At 51.8% G+C, this 19,502-nt stretch overlaps 1 protein-coding gene and 1 long non-coding RNA gene across 5 annotated transcripts in view; one reads left to right on the forward strand and one right to left on the reverse strand.

Annotated features, from left to right (window-relative positions):
- ERGIC1 (endoplasmic reticulum-golgi intermediate compartment 1) overlaps nucleotides 1-19,502 on the reverse strand; it is a 104,324-nt gene that overhangs the window by 30,963 nt on the left and 53,859 nt on the right. For 2 of the 3 annotated variants that reach the window (XM_064596562.1, XM_064596561.1), the window contains exons 3-5: nucleotides 16,325-16,397; nucleotides 6,012-6,106; nucleotides 1,825-1,949 (exon numbers count right to left, since the gene is read on the reverse strand). In XM_064596562.1, coding sequence (XP_064452632.1) covers nucleotides 1,825-1,949; nucleotides 6,012-6,106; nucleotides 16,325-16,397 — 293 coding nt within the window. Of the gene's footprint in view, nucleotides 1-1,824; nucleotides 1,950-6,011; nucleotides 6,107-16,324; nucleotides 16,398-17,800; nucleotides 18,009-19,502 lie in introns of all 3 variants that reach the window. The other variant, XM_045901191.3, reaches the window with a different exon arrangement.
- Nucleotides 18,429-19,502, forward strand: part of LOC135365412 (uncharacterized) — a 32,407-nt gene continuing 31,333 nt past the window's right edge. For both annotated transcript variants that reach the window (XR_010413216.1, XR_010413215.1), the window contains exon 1: nucleotides 18,429-18,550. This is a non-coding gene — a long non-coding RNA (uncharacterized LOC135365412). The remainder of the gene's footprint in view (nucleotides 18,551-19,502) is intronic.

Consider the following 19,502-nt stretch of genomic DNA (forward strand, 5'->3'; position numbering starts at 1 on the left):
ACTCTCACATGGTTTCCCATCACCACCATAAAACCTGAATCATGGAGCACAGCACTGACCCTGTGACTTAGTTTAACCCCAAAAATGTGGCACAAGGAACATTCTCTACTTTCACACTTCAGGGAGCCCTGAGCTCTCATGGAAGAAGGCCACTCTGCCAGAAAGAACACACACGGTGGCCATGTGAAGAGGAGAGGCTCTAAGACTACAATGGGCAGAGACAGGCCCAGTCACACCAGTGTCACACCTTGCAGACACCCAGCAGGAACTGTGGGAAGGAGGGCACATGCCCTGTCTAAACAGGCAGACCCTTGGATCCAGATGGCAGTCGCCAATGGGATGTGGGCCCAGGGTGGCTAGAACCTCTGACTTTGAAGAGCCAGAAATCTGGATTCCCAATCTTTTTTTTTAAAGATTTTATTTATTTATTTGAGAGAGAGAATGAGATAGAGAGAGCACGAGAGGGGGGAGGGTCAGAGGGAGAAGCAGACCCCCCGCCGAGCAGGGAGCCCGATGCGGGACTCGATCCCGGGACTCCAGGATCATGACCTGAGCCGAAGGCAGTCGCTTAACCAACTGAGCCACCCAGGCGCCCTGGATTCCCAATCTTTAGATATTGGCTCTGACATGTTTGAAAGCTGGAGGGGACAAACATAACTTGTCTTTGGGCTGGGTGAGGCCAGTGAGTTCGCAATGCCTGATTCAGATGCCAGGGACCAGAGGCAGGCTGTTTTGACAGAGGCTACAAGGGGGCAAGCAGAAGCCAGGAGTGGCCAATGGCCCAGTCTGGTGGGACTGGGAAGGGGAGCTATGGAACACGGGAGATAGCTGTGTGATCTTGGGCAAGACACTCAACCTCTCTGGGTCTCAGTTTCCTCATCTGTAACATGGTGCCACCTCACGGGGTTCTTGAGAGGCTCCCCTGTGAAAATTCGTAAGAAGAGCTGAAAAGGGTGCGGCGCGTGTGGGGCAACCTCTGCCGGTTCCCGCCGGGATTCCCCGGCGCTCCCAAATGCACTTGCTCACATCCTTGGCTCAGGATCTCAAGTTCCTGGTTCTAGCAACAAAACAGCAGTAATGCCTGAGTGGTCCTTTGGAGCCTACCAGGTACTTTCAAACCACCCCGCTCTCCCGCTTTCTTCCTCATCACAGCGCCTACGACCCACCCGCTGCAATGTTTCTCAGTTTTTATACTGTCTGTCTCCCCCCAACCAGCACAGAAGCTCCACGAGCACGGGAACTCTGCCCCCTTATTCCACCGATTCCAGTCCATTCCACCTATTCTGGGCGGCCCCAGAGCCGAGAGCCCGCCCTAGAACACAGAAAGTGTCTCATAAACGTTTTTTGGATGAATGTGTAATAGCTCATTTCATCCTCATACAAACTTTGTGAACCAGGTGGTATCATTCTATTCTTACCATCATCACACCCTCCCCCTAAAGATGGCTAAGATGGGCGCAGTGACTTGGAGAGTGCTGCTTGGCCAAGAGAAGTAGAGCTGGGACACACACTCAGGGCTGTATATTCCATGGTCTTCTCACCACCCACTGCCTTTCCTCTTGGGAAGAAGAGTAGCCCCTTCCTGAACCAGCCAGCAGGGGCTCCATGCCTCGGGGAACCTGGAACCCCCACCCAGATTCTCAGCAGGAAACACCAGGCATCCTGATGCTTATTAGGCTCTGGCTGCGGGGGGGGGGGGGGGGGGGGGTGAAGGTGGGTGGGTGGGGGAGGCCAAAGGAGTGCACAGCTCTACCATCGGTTTCTCGGAGGAAGGGGACCAAAGGGACAGGGAGCGGGTCAAAGGGCCCATGCAGGTCTCCATACCTTGTTGATGCTGAACTGCCCCTCAAAGCGGCAGCCGGCCCCGTTGTTCAGTGGGATCTTCATTGAGTTGTCGATGTGCCCCACCTCATGCCTGCCCATCTCATCCTGTATGTCAAGCCCGACCACTGCAGGGGGCAAGGAGAGGAGAGAGTCACAAATGCCCAGAGCAGTGGGGGTGGGGCCAGCCCTCTCCTCCCTGGACCCCTGCCCCCTCATCCACTCCATGGACAGGTGGGCCCCAGGCCATCTAGGAGCTCACTGTCTGGGGCCCAGAGCCAATAGAGGAGGAGGAGAAGGTGATGGCTGGACTAAAAGGGAGCAAGCCCACAAGGTCCCGTCCCTGCCACTGCCTGGGGCTGCAAAGGAAGAGGGGAAAGAGCTGGGGGAGGTAGCAGCTAGTGGGGCTGCAGAGGTGATGACTGCACCTGCTAAATTTAGCCAGGCTACAGGGAGAAGCAGAGGGTTGGGGTTCAAAGGTTGTCTAAATCCTGGCCCTGCCTTTTACCAGCTCTTCAACCCTGGCCAAGGCACATAACCCCTTGATGCCTGTTTCTTTTTCTGGAAAATGGGGGTGATAATAATTAGACCCTCTTTGGAGAATTATGCAGATTAAATAATGAATGTGTGTAGAAAGTGCTTAGAACGGGGTCTGACGCATAGTACATGGCAAGTGCCTAAAGAATGGTGGCATTTAATGTGTCTCAGTCTCTGGATTTGTTGGGCGAACAGGTCCAGGCAGTCATTCATTCGCTTTACTCATCATTCATTCATTCATTCACACCTTCTTTTACCCAATGTCTATTCTGGCAGACCCTGCCCTCCTGGAGCTCGGGCACTTTTCTGGGTTCCTTAGTGCACCGAATGGGAAACCTGGGGCCCGGGAATCCTGGTCTTTGCCTCCAATGTGACTCTCCACCTGTGACTCAGCTTCCCAATCTGTAAAATGGGCAGGCCCACACCAAATGCATTCCCTGAGAAGGTCTAAGGGGCATGGGTTTGTAAACTATGAAAACGCATAAGATTCCCTGAAAGAAGCCCTGGAAAGGAGGTTGTAACACAGAGAAAGAATAGCTGGAAGCAATTTTATGTGAGCCAACCCCAAAAGGGAAAAATGGGAACAATTGTATTCCTCGGTGGAGATGGGGAAGCAAGTGAGGCCCCATCCATAGGAGGAAATGTGATGTAGTCATTAAAAATGATGCTCATGGGTCTGTAGTATGTGGGAAATGCTGATGCCGTAATGTTTGATTTAAAAGAAATGCAAACAGATCCCTGTTTGACTCAGGAGCTCCACCCTTAGGAGCCTGTTCTCCAGACGCACACATGTCCAGACGTGTGTGCAAGGCTGCTCTGGGCAACTTTATTTGAAACTGTGACCACTGGAGGCAGCCCAGCTGCCTGTCAACAGGGACTGGTCAATGGAACAGCCCCCTCTGGAATGCTGTGCAGCAGGTACACGGAGAGAGCAAAATCTACATGCGAGGCGAGGCGGCTCACAGCAGGCCAGTGACTAAGAGCTTGGGCTCTGGGCCTGCCACCTTCTGTGGTTCCTGGCTCTGCCCCTTCCCAGCTGTGGGACCTTGAGCAAGTTACTTAACCTTCCTGTGCCTCAGTTTCCTCCTCTATCTGAAGCTTTCGAAGATTAAAAAAATTAAAACAGGACTTACTATGTGCTAGGCACCCTTCTAAGTGCTTTTAATGTAAGAATGTACCATCTGAGCATCCCTGTGGGGAAGATATTATCAGACCCATTCTATATGGGGGGATACAAAGGCACAGAGAGGTTAAGTAACTTGCCTGAGATCTCATAGCTAAGAAACAATGGAGCTTGGATTGGAACCCACAGAGTTTTAATCCAGAGGACATACCCTTTGGTCACTCTGCTAGAGCATCTCTCATCTTAACGCACTAACACAGCCAAAGAATTCAGGACAGAGCCTAGATTGCAGTAGGAGTAGAATAAATGGCAGTTGTGGTTATCATCTTACTAATATTATGAGTAATATAAGAACAGCTCCAAGATATTAGTAGAAAAAAAACAAGAAACCCCAGAAAGGTCCCAGGTAGTTGAGTCCCAATTATGTAAAAAGGAAAAAGCCAAAAAAAAAAAAAAAAAAAAAATCCCCACCTAAACATGGTATGTGTTCACAGACAGAGACAGACAGACAGACACACACAGAGGGGTAGGGAAGGAGTCCCAACTATTAGTAGAAGCTTCCTCTGGGGTGGATGGCACCCCAGGGAACATGTATTTCCTTTACTTTTTTCTTTATACATTTTCTTTTGTATTTTGAATATGATTTTTTTTGAAGTAAAAAATATATTCCTGTATTAGTTCACAATAAAATGTTACTTTTTAAAGCATGCTATGAAATTGCACATACAGCGTGATCTCAGCTGTGTTTAGAAACACACAGAAAGGAAGGCCAACGGGATGGAATGGTGTCAAATGTCAAAGGACACTGGGTGGAATTATGGATTTCTTCTCTCTGTTGCTCCGGATTTTCCAAAGGTACAATGATGAGCGTGCATTTTTTTCTCTAATAAAAATGTGAAGTTGGGGCGCCTGGGTGGCTCAGTTGGTTAAGCAGCTGCCTTCGGCTCAGGTCATGATCCCAGGGTCCTGGGATTGAGCCCCGCATCGGGCTCCTTGCTCGGCGGGGAGCCTGCTTCTCCCTCTCCCTCTGCCTGCCTCTCTGCCTACTTGTTCTCTCTCTCTATCTCTCTGTCAAATCAATAAATAAAAATCTTTAAAAAAAAAAATGTGAAGTTCCTTTAAAGAGAAGCCAGGGTGCGGGGCTCAAGCGGGAGCCGCCTGGGTTCAGATTATGGCCCTGCAGGTATGGGGCACAGTGCGCTGATGCAGCCTGAAGCTTGAGGTTGCCCCGCCACGGCCCATCACTGGGACCGAGCCTGGAACCACATCCCTTCCCTCCCCCGTCCCGATCATCCCAGTCCTCTGGCCTAAGAATTTCCTTGTTCCAGAGACACAACCAACTCCTGAATGAATAGCTGCCAGATGAATTATTTTTCTAAGAGAAAGAGAAAAAATAAAAATAAAACTGACCTATTTCAACAGGTTCCCTGGCTCAGGGCCCACTGTGGATTCAAAATTGTGATGTAATTCTCACCAGAAGCAATAACAGAACTGAATCGCTCCCTATCTCTGTCCGCAGACACACTCGATGTTCTGTCCTTCAGGAGGAAGGGAGTGGGTGGCAGGAGAAGGGTCCACATCGGGTTACATGCCAGGCTGGGGCAAAGGGACACTAAAACCGCAGTCCAGGAGGGGACACACAGTCCACTTGATAAGTTTAGTAACCAGTTCATCAGGCCCTCCCAGAAACCTCAGGCAATAGACAGCACTAAACCCATTTTTACAGATGAGGAAACAGGCTCAGAGAGGTCATACCTTTGCCAGGGTCACACAGTCTTAGTGGGCAAAAGAGCCAGACTTCCAATGCATTTTGTTTTATACTAGTAATTCGTTCTCTCAGTTAAAACAAATGACACAAACAAGAGTATGGAATAAAAAACTAAGTTTCCCGATAGCTGCTAACAGCTCAGAGCTGCATCCTTCTCCAGGTGACTGCTCTTGGCTGGTGGGAGGTCTCCTTGCCTCGAGATGCTTGAGGGGTTATGTGACCCCCTTTCCTGCCCCTCCCCCGCACATCACCCTGCAGCCTTCAGCCAGGGATATGAGTAATAATAGCCCGGACCCCCTGTTACTGGGTAGGACAAACTCTGGCATATGCCACAGAGCTCCATGAAATCAGGATGTGATTAGACCTCCCCTGAACATACATCTCTGCTTGTCCTTTCACATCCCCCACACCCTTCCAGTTCCTCTGAGAGCCCTCTCTCAATAACTCACTTGCAGAAAATCTTAGGCTCTGCTTCTTGGGAACCTGACCTGAGAGACAGCCCCCAACACACCAATGTGGCTACTCTCCAGAGGGAATCCCTGTTAGCAATCTCATGGGTTTTGTAATCCAGAAACTCTGCAAATGCATGCACAGTTGATTACATTCTCCCCCCCAAAAAAGAGTAAGGAGAATCTTATGCTACCTGCTATTTGCAGCTTGCCCGGTTTGCTGACTTGTCCTGGTCATCTCGTCATTTCTGCACACCCAGCTCTGCCTAACGGAGGGGTCTTACTGGAGCAGAGGGCTGTCGGGAATACTCACGTTCACAGTGCAAATTGGGTAAACTGATGTTCAGGCTGACGTCAATTTTGCCCCCACTGTCCTTGTCCGGGTCATCAACGTAGAGCTCATTCACGCTAAGGGAGACAAGTACAGAAGCCTTTGTTGAGATGGGGCACCATCCTAGCTGCAGGGGCCAGCCAGGGGCCATTTCCCTTGGTGACCACTGCTCAAATAACTAGAACTCCCATCTTGGGAAGCGCGTGCCTGCTCAGGCATAGGGGATCAGGGCTCCCATCTGGAGGGCCCTCTCCAAATGCTGGCTTTACCACTTAGAAGAAGAGGGATACTTTCAGAGTCAGACACATTCAAGTTCCAATCCTGGCTCTGCCACTTTCTATGTGAACTCGGCAGGTAACTTCACCTCTGTGAACTGCCTGTTAAATGGGATAATACCACTCACTATTAATGGGGTGTCTGAACACTTGAGAAATGGGAGTCTTACTAGGCATCAGGGCCTGGCAGCACCAGGCACATGGTGCCTTATTCCCTACTCTCTCTTTTTTTTTTTTTTACTACCTACTCTCTTGAGCCCCCTCCCACTCAACCGGGAAAGGGGGATTCCCTGGGTGGTCATCCTCAGTGTCCAGCGCTCATAAAGCCCTGGGGCGAGCACCAGGCTGGAGACATGACTAGACTGATCTATTAGTGTTCTGTGGCTGCCCCAAATTGTCACAAAGCTGGTGGCTTAAAACAACACACATTTGTTATCTTGCACTCCTGGAACAGGGGCGTAACACGGGTCTGCAGGGCTGTGCTCCTTCTGGAGGCTCCAGGGCAGAATCCATTGTCTTGCCTTTCTCAGCTTCTAGAGGCTGCCTAGGCTCACAGCACCTCCTCCACCTTTAAACACAGTAGAGCCACATGGCATCTTCACTCCTCTCTGACCTCCTAACTCCCTCTTAGAGCAACTTTGTCAGTTCACTTTGCCCATCGGAAAACCCAGGGTCATCTCCCTAGTTCAAGATGCTCAACGGAATCCCATTTATAAAATTCCTTTGGCCACGTAAGGTGACACACTCACAGGTCTCAGGGATAGGGACGTGGGCATCTTTGTGAATAGAGGCCCAGTGTGGGGGCAGGGTACTCCAGGGACAGCCATGCCACCTTGCTCTCCAGGACAAGGGCACCACACTGGGATCTGTGAGCAACATGAATTTATTCAACAAATACTTCTGGAGTGCCTACGACCTGTCAGGCTTTAAAGACAGTGGGTAACCAGTCAGACGTGATCTCTGCCTTCCTCAACCTTACAGACACTGCTCACCCCCTAAAGAGATACCTTCCACCAGCTATGATTGTCACACTGTCCGAAAGCTGTGGGGTGCCACGGGAGGGATGAACAGGGCCACCGACCTCTGGGGAGGGTGGGCCAGAGGGACTTCTCTGAGGAGATGGGAGTTGAGGCTTCAGGGATGAGGAGGCTGTCCCAGCAAAGAGGGAGGGGAATCCCCGGGACAGTGTGCGCAGAGGCCTGGAAGTGGCGGATTTGGGGAACTGAGCGAAGGTCACCGTGGTCGCAGTGTAGAGCAGAGGGAAGTGGGTTCGTGTTGTAGCTGGAGAATGGAGAGGGGCTGTGTCAGGCGGGCTCGGAGGCCCTGGGAAGGCCTTCACCTCCTGAGCGCAGCGGCACGGTCAGGCTTACACTTTAACAGACTATAGGGGCCACTGTCTCTGGGGAGACCACACGGGAGGCTGAGGCAGTGGTGCAGGGGACAGATGACGGCCTGGACGGGTGTGTGTGGGGGGTTGGACAGGAGGGAGGGACGGAAGATATGGCATGCTAGAGCGGGCAGGACTCGCTGCTGGATGGGGTGTGGGGGTGGGGCGACGGAGGCATGCAGGCAGACTGCCACGTTCCTTCTGGAACCCTCTGTTGGACTGGGAGCCCCTGGAAGAAGAGCAGTGGGGAGGGAAAGGTGCCGAGTTCCACGTGGCTATGCTGAGCTCGAAGTGTCTTGGAGATATCCCCGAGGAGCTGCTGAGTAGACACTGGATGGCCGCGTCTGAAGCCCACTCCTAAATCCCAGAGCACTCCCAGTGGGGAGAAGGAACGGAATCTAGAGGCTTGGCCTAGGGAACAGCTATGGGGGCAGCTTGAAGTGGCTGGGCTGTGGCTATTGTAAGCATTAACCAGGGTCCTATCCACAGGCTATAGAATAAAGGCTTGCAGCTCTAAGCAATTCAACTCCCAGGAAGCCCTGTAAATAGCCTCATCTTTGGGAAAGAGTGGCCACAGCAAGGGCATTTTTACTCAGACCCTGTCTTTATGCTCCTAGCCCCTAACGTGATGTAGCTGATGCTCAATTAAGAAACAGTGGGCTCAAAAAGTCACCTGGGGCTTGTCTGCTCTCTGCCTGAGACCCAGGCTTTCCAGGGCTCATGCTATCTCCCCAGCTCTCGCTCTCAACATCTAGGGTCAAGGGCGTAAAAGGGAGGGAGGGGCGGGCTGGCTCTCTTGAGGTCACACACAGGCTGTGGGGCGGGAAGATAGGAGCCTGTGCTTGGCAGGCTCATAGCATTGGCCCCTATCAGGGAACAAAAAGAACAAATGAGCCAGTGGGAGAGGAGCAAGCAGGACCACAGGAGGTATGCCGGAAGAGGAGTATCTCCACAGCCAAATTCTCCTCCTCAGCCTTCAGAGCCCCATTTCTACGCCAGCCAGCCTTGATTAGCAACTCCAAAGGGTTGTTGAGGGATGAGATCGCTGGATGATTAACAGACCCTCATGGAGAGGAGACCCTGCCTTCCCTTCCCAAACAAGGGAGACTCTTCCTTGAAGCTACTCACCTTTCCCACCTGGGAGGCGGGGCCTCAGCACATCACTGAGGGATTGTGGGATGATGTCATCCCCTGGCAATCCTCTGGAGGTGACCTCAGTACAGAAAAGAGGTGAATCCCAGGTATGGCACCAAGGTGAGCTCACCCTCAAGCCCCCAGGGGGCCTCTCTCAGCTCACAGAGCCCAGGCTACCTAGTGCCACGTAGAACAAAGGGGCTGAGGTGCTCAGGAGAGACAGAAAGCCTGCAGAGCTCGGCCGGTCTGGTTACGTAAGGCTAGAACGCACTGCTCCCAGGTGCCTTCCTAAAGGGCTCTGGGCGGCCAGATAAATGCAGTTCCACCACCTGTGCCGCCTACCCAACGAGGCCCCGACTGCCACCTTGTGAATGCAAGGCAGATGTTCCAATCCTGTTGGCTTCCTGCTACCCCAGGCCGGCGCTGCAAGCCGGCCCACAGCCCACCTGCAGATGCCTGCCAAGGCTAGCTAACTTTAATGGCTGGGCTGAAAGGATTTTTTGTTTTTTAAGATTTATTTATTTATTTAAGGGGGGAGGGGCAGAGGGAGAGAGAGAATCTCAAGCAGACTCCACTGAGCGTGGAGCCTGATACGGGGCTCGATCCCAGGACCCTGAGATCATGACCTGAGCCGAAATCAACAGCTGGATGCTTAGCCAACTGAGCCACCCAGGCACCCCTGGGGCTGAACTGATTTTAAAAGGTGAACGGACAGCCAGAAATCAACCTACCTGGAGGGGCAATAAAAGTTTTTTGTCGATCTACTGCTGTCTCGGGACCTATGGGCCTGATTCCTCCTGTCACTAACAAGGGTGATGAGAAGACCCATGGGGCAGAGGCAGACAGATATGGGCTCACCTCCGGGCTCTGCCTCTAAGAAGCTGGGGAAACTGGGACAAGTTGCTTCACCCCTCTGAGCCTCGGTTTCCTTAACTGTAAAACTGGGAAAGCTTTCTATGAAGTCTGAAGACAGGCAAAATTAATCTATGGTAATAAAAGTCACAATAGTGTGGTGGTGGTGGGAGATGCTGACTGGGAGGGGGCACAAGGGAAGCTTCCAGGTGGTGGATAGGTGTTGTCTTGATGGGCTGATGGTGACATGGGTGTAAGCACAGGCAAGCAGTCATCAAGTCTCACCTTTAAGATCTGTGCGCTTTGCTGTCTCTAAGTTACATACACCTCTCAAAAAGAAGGGAAGAAAACCAGGAGGGAGGGAAGGGCAAAGAGGAAGAAAGAAGGAGAAAGAACAAGAAAGGGGTCAGGATTCGGGCTGCTTCCCAGGGCTGTGAGCAATAAAGCTGCAGGTTGCCCCAGGACAGGGGGGTGTATGTTACTCACTTCTCTGAGGGCCTTGCGCAGGCCTTTCTTGGTGAAGTCCAGACTCGCAGGGTTCAAGTCCTGGCTCTGCCACCTTCTAGCTGATTGACCTTACGCAAGGGGCTTTGCCTCTACCAAGCTCAGTTTTCCCAGATGTAAAACAGGGACAATCATGGACAGGCATAATCTTAGTTAACTGTAAGTGCTCGATAAGAAAGTGTCCCCTACTTTTATTGTTCTCACAATATCAGGGTTTTCAGAGTTGGTAATAACAGGTATCCACCTCACAGCACTGTGGTAAGGACTGTGCTGAGGGGCCCACAGCTAGTGTATTAAATCGAGAACATGCCAATTATGACCTGCTGAACGAGGGGGCACAAGCCACCCACACAGTCTTGCCAGCATCCGAGCTCCCACTTTGGGGAAGTGAAACCCACAGGGTCATTTTGACTGAAGGCACAGTTTCAATACACCCACACAAAGGAAGAAAGAGTCCCAAGATTTATTACTTACAGATCCCAGGAATGGGGGTGTGTATGCCATGGGCCAGGGGGAGGGCAGGAGCGAGCAGGAGATAGAGAGCAGGGTAGCGAGCACTTATTACTTATATGATGGTTGGGGCAGAGGTCACCAACTCTCCTCCCGCCTTAACTCTAAGTAGTTATTTGAAAAGGTGCCCCGGGAAAATAAAAGCGGGCACTCATGGCGGGCATCCTCAACTCAAAAGTCCTTATCTTAGTGTCCAGACTCTGAGTGAGAGTAGGGTTATCATACTGTAAAATGCCTAGGCAGCAACCCAGAAAAACAAAGTCTGTTCTCCTCAAAAGTTGCTTTTCTCATCACAAGGATTAATGTGTTAATGGACGTAAGGTGCTTTACAGCCCCTGGTACATACTAAGCCCGTGTGAAAGGTGGCTTTGCTTATAATTAATCAAAGAAAATATTCCCGTTCTGAGCACCCAGCTGGTGCCACGCACTACGCTGGGAGCTTTCACATGTGGTATCTCACTTAATACCTACAGCAAGACAATGTTTAGTAGGCTTACTGTTCTCTTCTCACAAGGATGAAACTGGGCTTAGAGGATGATAGATAAAAGTCATGGGAGCCCACAGCCATGCTCCTTCCACTGCATTAAACTGGATGGGGCAAGGAATCAATGAAAAACTGAGAGGCAAGTGTCCCCAAGCAGACCTGTGATGCAGTGTCATCATCTTTCTGATAACCTTCAGAAGCCCACCCCATCCCCACCCAAGGCTCAAGTACCCACAGGGCATGGAGGTGTAAAGGGGCCCTTCCATCTGTGCCCCACAAGCCTCCCTTGGTCACCTCCATCTGCCTCACCCTGTCGGGCTGCCACATCTGACTCCCCAACCGAGTGGGACCAGGGCTCCCCGAGCCAGGAGAACAGAGCACGAGATCACAACCTCTACAGAATGAATGGGGGACGTAAGCAACGTGTGCTGGTGGAGGAGAGGGGGGCGCATTCCAGTTGGGGGACACCACACAGCGTCAGGGATTTGGCTGGCTTGCGTGGGGGTCAGTGAGCGGTGGCCATGTAGGGAGAGAATGAGAGGGACTGGGGAGGTGTATGGGTGGGGGGGAGCGAAGGTGGAATGTAACCAAGGGCCCTGAAATTCTAGGCTGAGGCGTGAGTCCGATGACATCTATGGAAAACAATTTTATTTGCTTTTAGAAGAGCACTTGAATAGTTCAGATTCCTGCCCAAAGTCGCTGACCTCTGTGCTTAATAATTTGATTTAATGGAAACTTACACAACAGTGAGGCCCACAGAGGCTGGAAGGGGAGGGATGTACGTTATGTAAGCAAGCCCTCTAGGACCTTCTTTTAAATCCTGACCATTCCAAGTATAAATAAGTATTCCCACCTATTCCCTACCAGGTGGGGGGCCCAAAAATCCACCGAGTCCTGCCCCCACCCCCTTCTCCACTGCCATCGCCCAGTCTCTTCACCAGGGCCTTGCCCTCCAGGGTCACCCTGCCCCCAGTTCACCTTCACAAGAGGTGATTGTGCTGCAGCATGAACCTGGTCCAATCACTCCAAGCTTGGAAGCCTTCAGGCCCACCAGTGCTCCTTCACACGACAATCCTGGGTCTCTCGACCTGGCTCTAGCTCCCAACGCAGGCCTCAGAGTGGGTAACTCGAGCTCTGAGGGAGACAGCCAGGTCTTCCTCCTGGTTAAGCTCCTGGCCTCCCCACTAGGGGCCTGCTATGGAGCATGTAAGTACACAGTTCAAGGTAACCTCCAAGTTCCCACTAGGTGGGCAATGGCTTCCTGGAGTTCTGACTGCCTGCTCGGCCACCTCACCCTGGAAGGGTGTATCCAAGTCTTCCAGTCCAACATTCTGACCAAAAGGCAGCAGCTCCCATGCATCTGGGGACCCAAAATGCTCTGGGCAGAAAAAGGTGGTATGACAGGGCAGGGGTGCTGAGGCTGGGCTCTGGTGTCAGATGGACCTGGGTTTGACTCTGGCTCCACCACTTACTAACCCCATTGTGGCCTGAGCCTCCCGGTGCCTCAGTTTCCCCAGCTGTACAGTGGGGCTAAGGCTAACAGGAGAACCTCCCTCAAGGGATTCTGTGCTGATTAAATGAGATGATCACTGTAAAGTGCTAACCTAGGTGGCTGGCGGGCACGCGGTTGCCCATTATAAATTGTAACTAGAAAGTATAACAAATGTATTATACTATAAATTATCAGTGGAGAGTTCCAGTTACTACGTTTTCTTATTATAAATCCTCATTGGGTTAATAATTAAGAGCAGCCAAGCCTGGGCAGTCAAAGGCTGGAATGTTTTGCAGCCATGTTGTCTGGAGGCGGGGGCGGGGGGGGGGGGTTGCTGCTCCCCTGGAAACCTGAAGCTGCAGAGCACCTTATGGGGCCACTTTCCCAAGGGTAATTAATGGCCTGTCTAAAGCCCAGGTTAGAATCCAACCACACAAACAAACAGGCCTCCTTTCCCCACCGGGCTGGGCCAGAATAGTGTCTTATGTCACTGATAACCACAGGTCCGGGTTGGAGCAATGTTGATCCTACCAGCAGTGACCTCATTTCCTTGGGATACCATCTGATGGGGCGAGGGGGCTGACCCACTGTGGTCACAAAACTGCCAGGGAGGGCCAGCCATCCATTAAAGAATAATTGTGACCTTCATTTCTTCCCAAAGTGGCAGGCCTTCCCAGGGATCAGAGAAGCTTCTGATAGCAGGAAGACCAGAACAATCCTTTTTCCTTTGGATTTTTCTGTGGAGTCCTCAGTCCTCACCCCTACAGACTCCTTTTGGGCACTCCTACACCGTGGTCACGTGGCAGCGGGGGGAGAGGGGGCATTAGGGTCCCTGCATCATGACAGATGGGGCTTCTGGCCCCTGGGCTCCAGACACACAGGTCTCTCTTCTCATTCCTGCCTCCCTCCCTCCCTCCCTCCAGCCACTCACATTGCAAATGAAGAGCCTAGCAGAGGACAAAAGGTAAACACACCGCGAACAGCCCTACAGTCTGATTACTCTACTCATCCCTCATCTTTCTTCCTCTCCAGGGAGGTGCTGGGACCAGAGTGTCCAGGATGCCCCGGGAGTCAGGAAAGGGACATCCTGGAGCAGGGCAGAAGGCAGAGCAGCAGGAACACACGTTCCTGCTCTTGGGCACGAGCGTGCCCTGTCCTGGCAAAACAGAACAAGCTGGCAGGCTTGCCCGAGTGGCCCCTAACACAGCTGGTAGCGCCCCACCTGCTCCAGTCGCAAGCTCTGACGTCACAACTTACCTGTCTGGGGCCCACTGGCTCAGCACCCTACCTCACCATGGGCTGAGCTGACAAACAGCTAAATAAGCTGCCCTCACAACGTCAGCAGGAGGTGAAGGAGGCTGTTCTCAGCTCAGGGGAGGGGACGAGAAAATTAACATTCATGGAATGTTCATTAAATGGCACGTGCTGGGTGGCCTTACCTTTTTAGCATTAGATGGGAAATAAATAGGAAATGAATAAATGCGTGAAGAGCTATGGATCCATGGATATTAAAGTATATCAGGTGCTACATTAAGTACCTTTCTGGTAAATAATCTTATTTAAACCTCACCAAATATCACATACCTTCTCTGTCTCCTGCCCTGTGTTTTTTTCTCTTTTCTTCAGAGCCTTTTTCACTAATTGATATAGTCTAGTTCTGTTCACTTGTTCATGGTTTGTGTCCACTGTTGGCATTTTCAGCTCCTCTGAGCATGGAACCACACAGCAATGAATGAGGCAGACTTTGAGGTTTCTGACTTCTGGGAGCTCAGGACCAAGAATGAGTCCCATTAATACACAACAGTGTGCATGACCTGGTCCAACCTGGTCCTACCTACTCCATATTCTATCTTCCCCACTTGCTCACTTTGCTCCAAAGCCACACCAGCTCTTTATCTGCTCTGCACGTACACCAGGTAATGCCTGCCTCAGGGCCTTTGCACTTCCTAGCGGCCCTGTTTGGAATATATAAAGCCTCCTTGGTGCCTGGGATACAGTTGGGGCTCGTTCCTTGCTGTCACACATGTACCCCACTCACCTTGCTCAGAACATGAGGGGGTTGTACAGCAGCCGCCTCCCCCACCAGGGAATGGGGTGCAGCCTGGAAAGACCAGCAGGTGTACGGCACACAGTAGGTCTTAATATCTTGCTGCTGTCCCTGTTTCCAACTCCGACTCATGATGGGGTGACCCCTGAGACACCAGTGGCCCAAATATGCACAGAGCCACCCCCCATTAGGAACTGAGTGGGACAAAGAACCTTCTCTGACCCCTGCATGGTCAGGGGGTCACATATCTTGGGAAGCAGACAAACCTCCCCAGACCTGGAAGCTTTGACTCTGGTGTACCCTCCTTTGTTTGGCCAGCAATACTGAGAGCCAGAGAGGTTTGGCAACCTGCCCAGGGTCACATAGCAAAGTGGTAATCAAGCAGAAGCCTGGCCCTGGGTCTCCCGATGCCTTGTCCAGAGCTCTTTCCACCACTCCATGAGACCCCCTGGGCTTTGGTGCCATCAGGGTTAAGAATAGGATCGGAGGGACAGGGAAGGCAAACTGTCCCAAACCAGCGGAGGGCAGGAATGACATGATTTGGCTGGCGGGTGGTGGTGGGGAACAGATAAGACCGACACACCTGTGGGTTCAGGAGACTGGCGGACCTCGGGAGCCCCCTCCTCAGTGTATGAGCATGGGCAAGTCCCTCCACCTCTCTGAGCCTCAGTTCTCCTCCTCTGTAAGGAGGTAAGTACATCCCAGGGCTGTCTGAGGATTAAAGGTGGTAACACTTCCGCAGCTACGAGGCCTGTCTTGGGCTAAGCAACTATGTTTTTTGTTTCCTATTGTATTGTGGCTGAGAGGGAGGCAAAGGAAACCAAGAAATTCCATGAGCGAGAAAGAAAATTCCCGTGTTGGAGAAGGGAGTGGGTGGCCAGGGCCCAGCCCCATGATGACTTTCTGAGTTGTAAACACAGGAATGAAGAGGCTTGGAAGCCTTGAGCCAGTGGCCAAGGCAGGAAGCTCTGGGGTCTAATGCCACCTCAGGGCAGCCGATGAGGCCGAGACTGAATAATCCCAATGGCATTTTTGTTACACATACCCCAGAGCACTTACTAGGTTATCTGGGCAAAGGATGATTCTAGAAATCGGGTATCGATTCACAATGCGTCAAGCACTGCCAGGAAGCCCACGTTGATTCCTCACGGAGTGTGGGCCTCTGAGCAGGGAAGGGGGCTTAGTTGTGGGGGCTGGGTTCTGATGTCAGCAGCCCCGCCCCCCTCGGCTAGGAAGCTGCACCCGTTTCTCTGAACTCCCCCAGCTTTCACATCAAATGACCCTGCGATGATTCAGAGGGAAAAAAGCCCACTGGCCAAACAAAAGGGACAGCAGAGACGGGCCCATGATTTCTGTTCATCTGAGTACCCAGGAGGCCCCCCCCCCCCAGAACAGAACCCGAATGTTCTCTTTGGCTTCAACAAAACAGTGTTTGCTTTCGCTCTAACTTCAAAACCCTTTTAAGAAATAGAGGAGTGATGGACGCCACGGGCTTGGATATGAGAGAGTTGGAAGGTTCAGAGGTCTCTCTCCTTTTTAAAGCCCCTCCCTCCTCTCATCTGGGGTCACAGAAAGCTCTAGAATGCCTCCTGAGGGGGCATGGAACTTACACTTCCGTCGTTATGAATCCGGTGAGCTCCGAGAGGAAGAGGAAGAGGATGAAGAGGCAGCAGCAGATAGAGACTGGAAGGAACAACACAGAGACACACCATTAAGGGTAGAGGACGCCAGCTGAGGGGGGCTGGTCCTTCCCCACCCCTCCCCTCCCTTCCCTTCCCCCTGCCCTCTGAGGAAAGCTGCTTAGGGGGAGGGGGAGAGAGGCCCCACTGACACTCCAAAGCCCCTTCTTAGTCGAAGCAGCCCTGTTCCCAGAAAGCTAGACTGTCTTTGGTACTGAGCTGACCCTCCTGTGGGGACTGACCCCCATAGGTAGGCAGGTCTTCAGGGCGGCCAGCCTGGCTTCCTTCCACACGAGCATATTAATGCAGAGGTCAGTCAACAACAGAGGTTGCAAATTGGTGGCCCACAAATGTATACTGTTCAGCAAAAGTGGTATGGATTTTAAAATCCGGAGATGACACTGAACAATATGATCTCACATAAAAGTCCAGATTTCTGGCTGCTCCCCCACACTCAAGCCCTTGTTCCCACGTGGGGTCTGAGCTGGCCAGTTTGCCATAGGCCCCACCACTCCCTCTTGTCTCCCTGATTCGCAAGCTGAGGCCAACTGTCTGTCACTGTTTATTGCCACCCCCAGCTGCACCATCAACACTGTGCCCCTGTCCTCACCAGAGTTCAGAAAATGGGGATAACTGAGCACTTGTGCCTCAAGAGAAGAGACAATTCTTTATGGGAGGACTTCTTTACACAAGTCTGAAATGCAGGGAGAATGGAACAAAGCTCCAGAGTTGGCCCACATCACTCGTATTTATCTCGTCTGCTGAGCTCCCGACAAGGATGAAATCTGTGACCCCTGGAGCCACAACTGGGGGCAAGACATAACCAGTGTCCCAGGATCTGGCCCTCAGCTCCAGCCCCATCTCCTTACACTCTCCCAACATCTAACATCCAGCCACACTGAGCCATGTGCCATTCTGTAGATGTGTCTCACTGCTGTTCCTTTGTTCCTACAGTTCCAGCCCCTCCTCGTCCTCCCTCCTCTTTCCCCTCTCCCTCCCCTTCATCCTCCTTTCTGCCAGGTGAGCTCCTTCCTGTCCTCCCGGGCCAAGGCCCAGCTCAAATATCTCTTCTGGTGGGAAGCTCCCCTCACCCCAAGAGGTGGAGCTGGTCCCTCTTTCCTCTGTGTTCCCAGAATCTATTCTCATACTTTCCACATTTTATTGGCTATTTGTGGCTGCTTTCTCTCACTAAGCTGATATCCCTGTAGGCAGAGACCCCACAGCTCCAGTGCCTGGCCCGGAGCTGGGCACACAGGAGGGAGTAACCGACAAGGAGGCACCCCCAAGAGTACAGAATGAGGGCTGAGCACGCCTAGTCTGGCTTATCACAGAGGTGTGCCGTGGGCAAGGGCTTACAAAGTATGGCCCACGGCTCACCTGCTGTAGGTCTCTGAGTAAGTTACTTACCTCTCCCTGCCTCCATTTCCTCATCTGTTCAATGGCAACATGCCCTGTGGGGCTGCTCTGAGAATTTCCACCACATAGAGACTGGGCTTGAAACAGTGCCTGGCAGGTAATAAAGGCTCGAGCATTCACTCATTATTAGGACTTTTCATCAGGGAGACCCTGGAGGGTTTGGGAAAGGTGACTGACAAATGGGGTGACCCGTAGTTTCCTGCAAAGAAAAAAAAGTTCCTGGTCCCACTTGCTGATTCTGCTACCTTCTTGATGGCCTGCTCCTGGACTGGCTGAGCACTGTGATAAATGCTAAAACCAGTCATCATCCATCCATCCATCCATCCACCCACCTACCTTAAAATGGACAAAGATGAATTCCGAGTGAAGAAGGAAGAGGGTAAGAGTTTGCTGGGCGCCTACTACGTGCCCTGCCGTGGGAGCATGAACAGTCACCCTGACATCTCACACTCTCGCCTGACGGGGGCACACGCCCCTGTGAAGTATGTAGAAATGGTGGCTCAGAGAGGAAGAGACCAGGTCCGGGAACACACTGGAAGGCAGGTGGGGGGACAGGCCTGGAACCTGTGAATTCTAGAGGCAATGCCCTGAGAAAAGAAACTCCAAAATCTAGGACTCCCAAGTGAAGAGCAAGACAGGGACATCCCCAGAGTTCCAACCACATCTCTAAAACCAGACCAACCTACAGGATCCTAGAATGACTCTCCAATTCTCCAAACACTGAAAAAGCTATATGGGGCAGTAAGTATTAAAGGGTTTTACTTTGTTTTTTTTTCCTTTTCATAAGAGGTGACACATACACATGGTAAGAAAAATAATCAAGCTGCTTAAAAAGGCGGAGGGTGTTGAGTCTCTTTCTCACTCCTGATCTGCAGCCCCCTGCCCAGAGGTATCAGCATTATGGTCTTGCATCCTTCTACAGGCATTAAGCATAGACGTATACATCCTTTTTTCCTCCAAGAAAACAACAGCATAACATATACAACCTTTTCAACCATGCTTTGCTCACTTGGCAACCTATGCCTAAATACATGCCGCATGAGTTTATACGGAGGGGCCGTGTTTGCTTGCTTGCTTTTGTGGCATAGAAACGAATTTCAGCTGTCTTCTCCAGCGGCTGGACCAACGCGCTGCACTCCTGCAGCCACCCGTTCTAACTTCCCAGCTCATGTCCTTCTCTTTCTCACCCGCAAACTGCAGCTAGGATACATAGGAAAGAATCCCCCCACCAGGCAAAACATCCTTCACCTGGAATCTTCTAGGATCACATAGCACTGGCATTTCAGAACCATTTTCACCCCTCCCAAACCACGCTCAAGCCCCAGCAACCCACTGGATGCTGTAATGGAAGGCCCAAAATAGGGAGGTATTTCTGAAGGTCAATGTTGACCTAGACCAAGCCAGGTCTTCTAACTGCCTTCCTTCCCCCAAGCCTGCAAAAGCACCCCAAACCTCTAACTCAGTCCAGATCGGAGGATGGAGGGACAGGGATTGGAAGGCTCCTTTCTGAAATCTGTGTGCTCTGTCCAAGGCCTGGATGAAGCCTGGTCAACCCAGCAGGTGGACACAGTAAGCACTGAGTCTGCTCAGCTGAAACCCACTGTCCAATAGCCCTGATCACAGACACTCTGTGACTGCTCACCCTACAAGTACCCCATACTAGGAGGACAGAGACAATGTCTCAGTACCACAG

Source organism: Mirounga angustirostris, unplaced genomic scaffold, assembly GCF_029215605.1.
Source record: "Mirounga angustirostris isolate CCGP_5_RB_7025 unplaced genomic scaffold, mMirAng1.0.hap1 SCAF_7, whole genome shotgun sequence".
Taxonomy (NCBI): Eukaryota; Metazoa; Chordata; class Mammalia; order Carnivora; family Phocidae; genus Mirounga; species Mirounga angustirostris.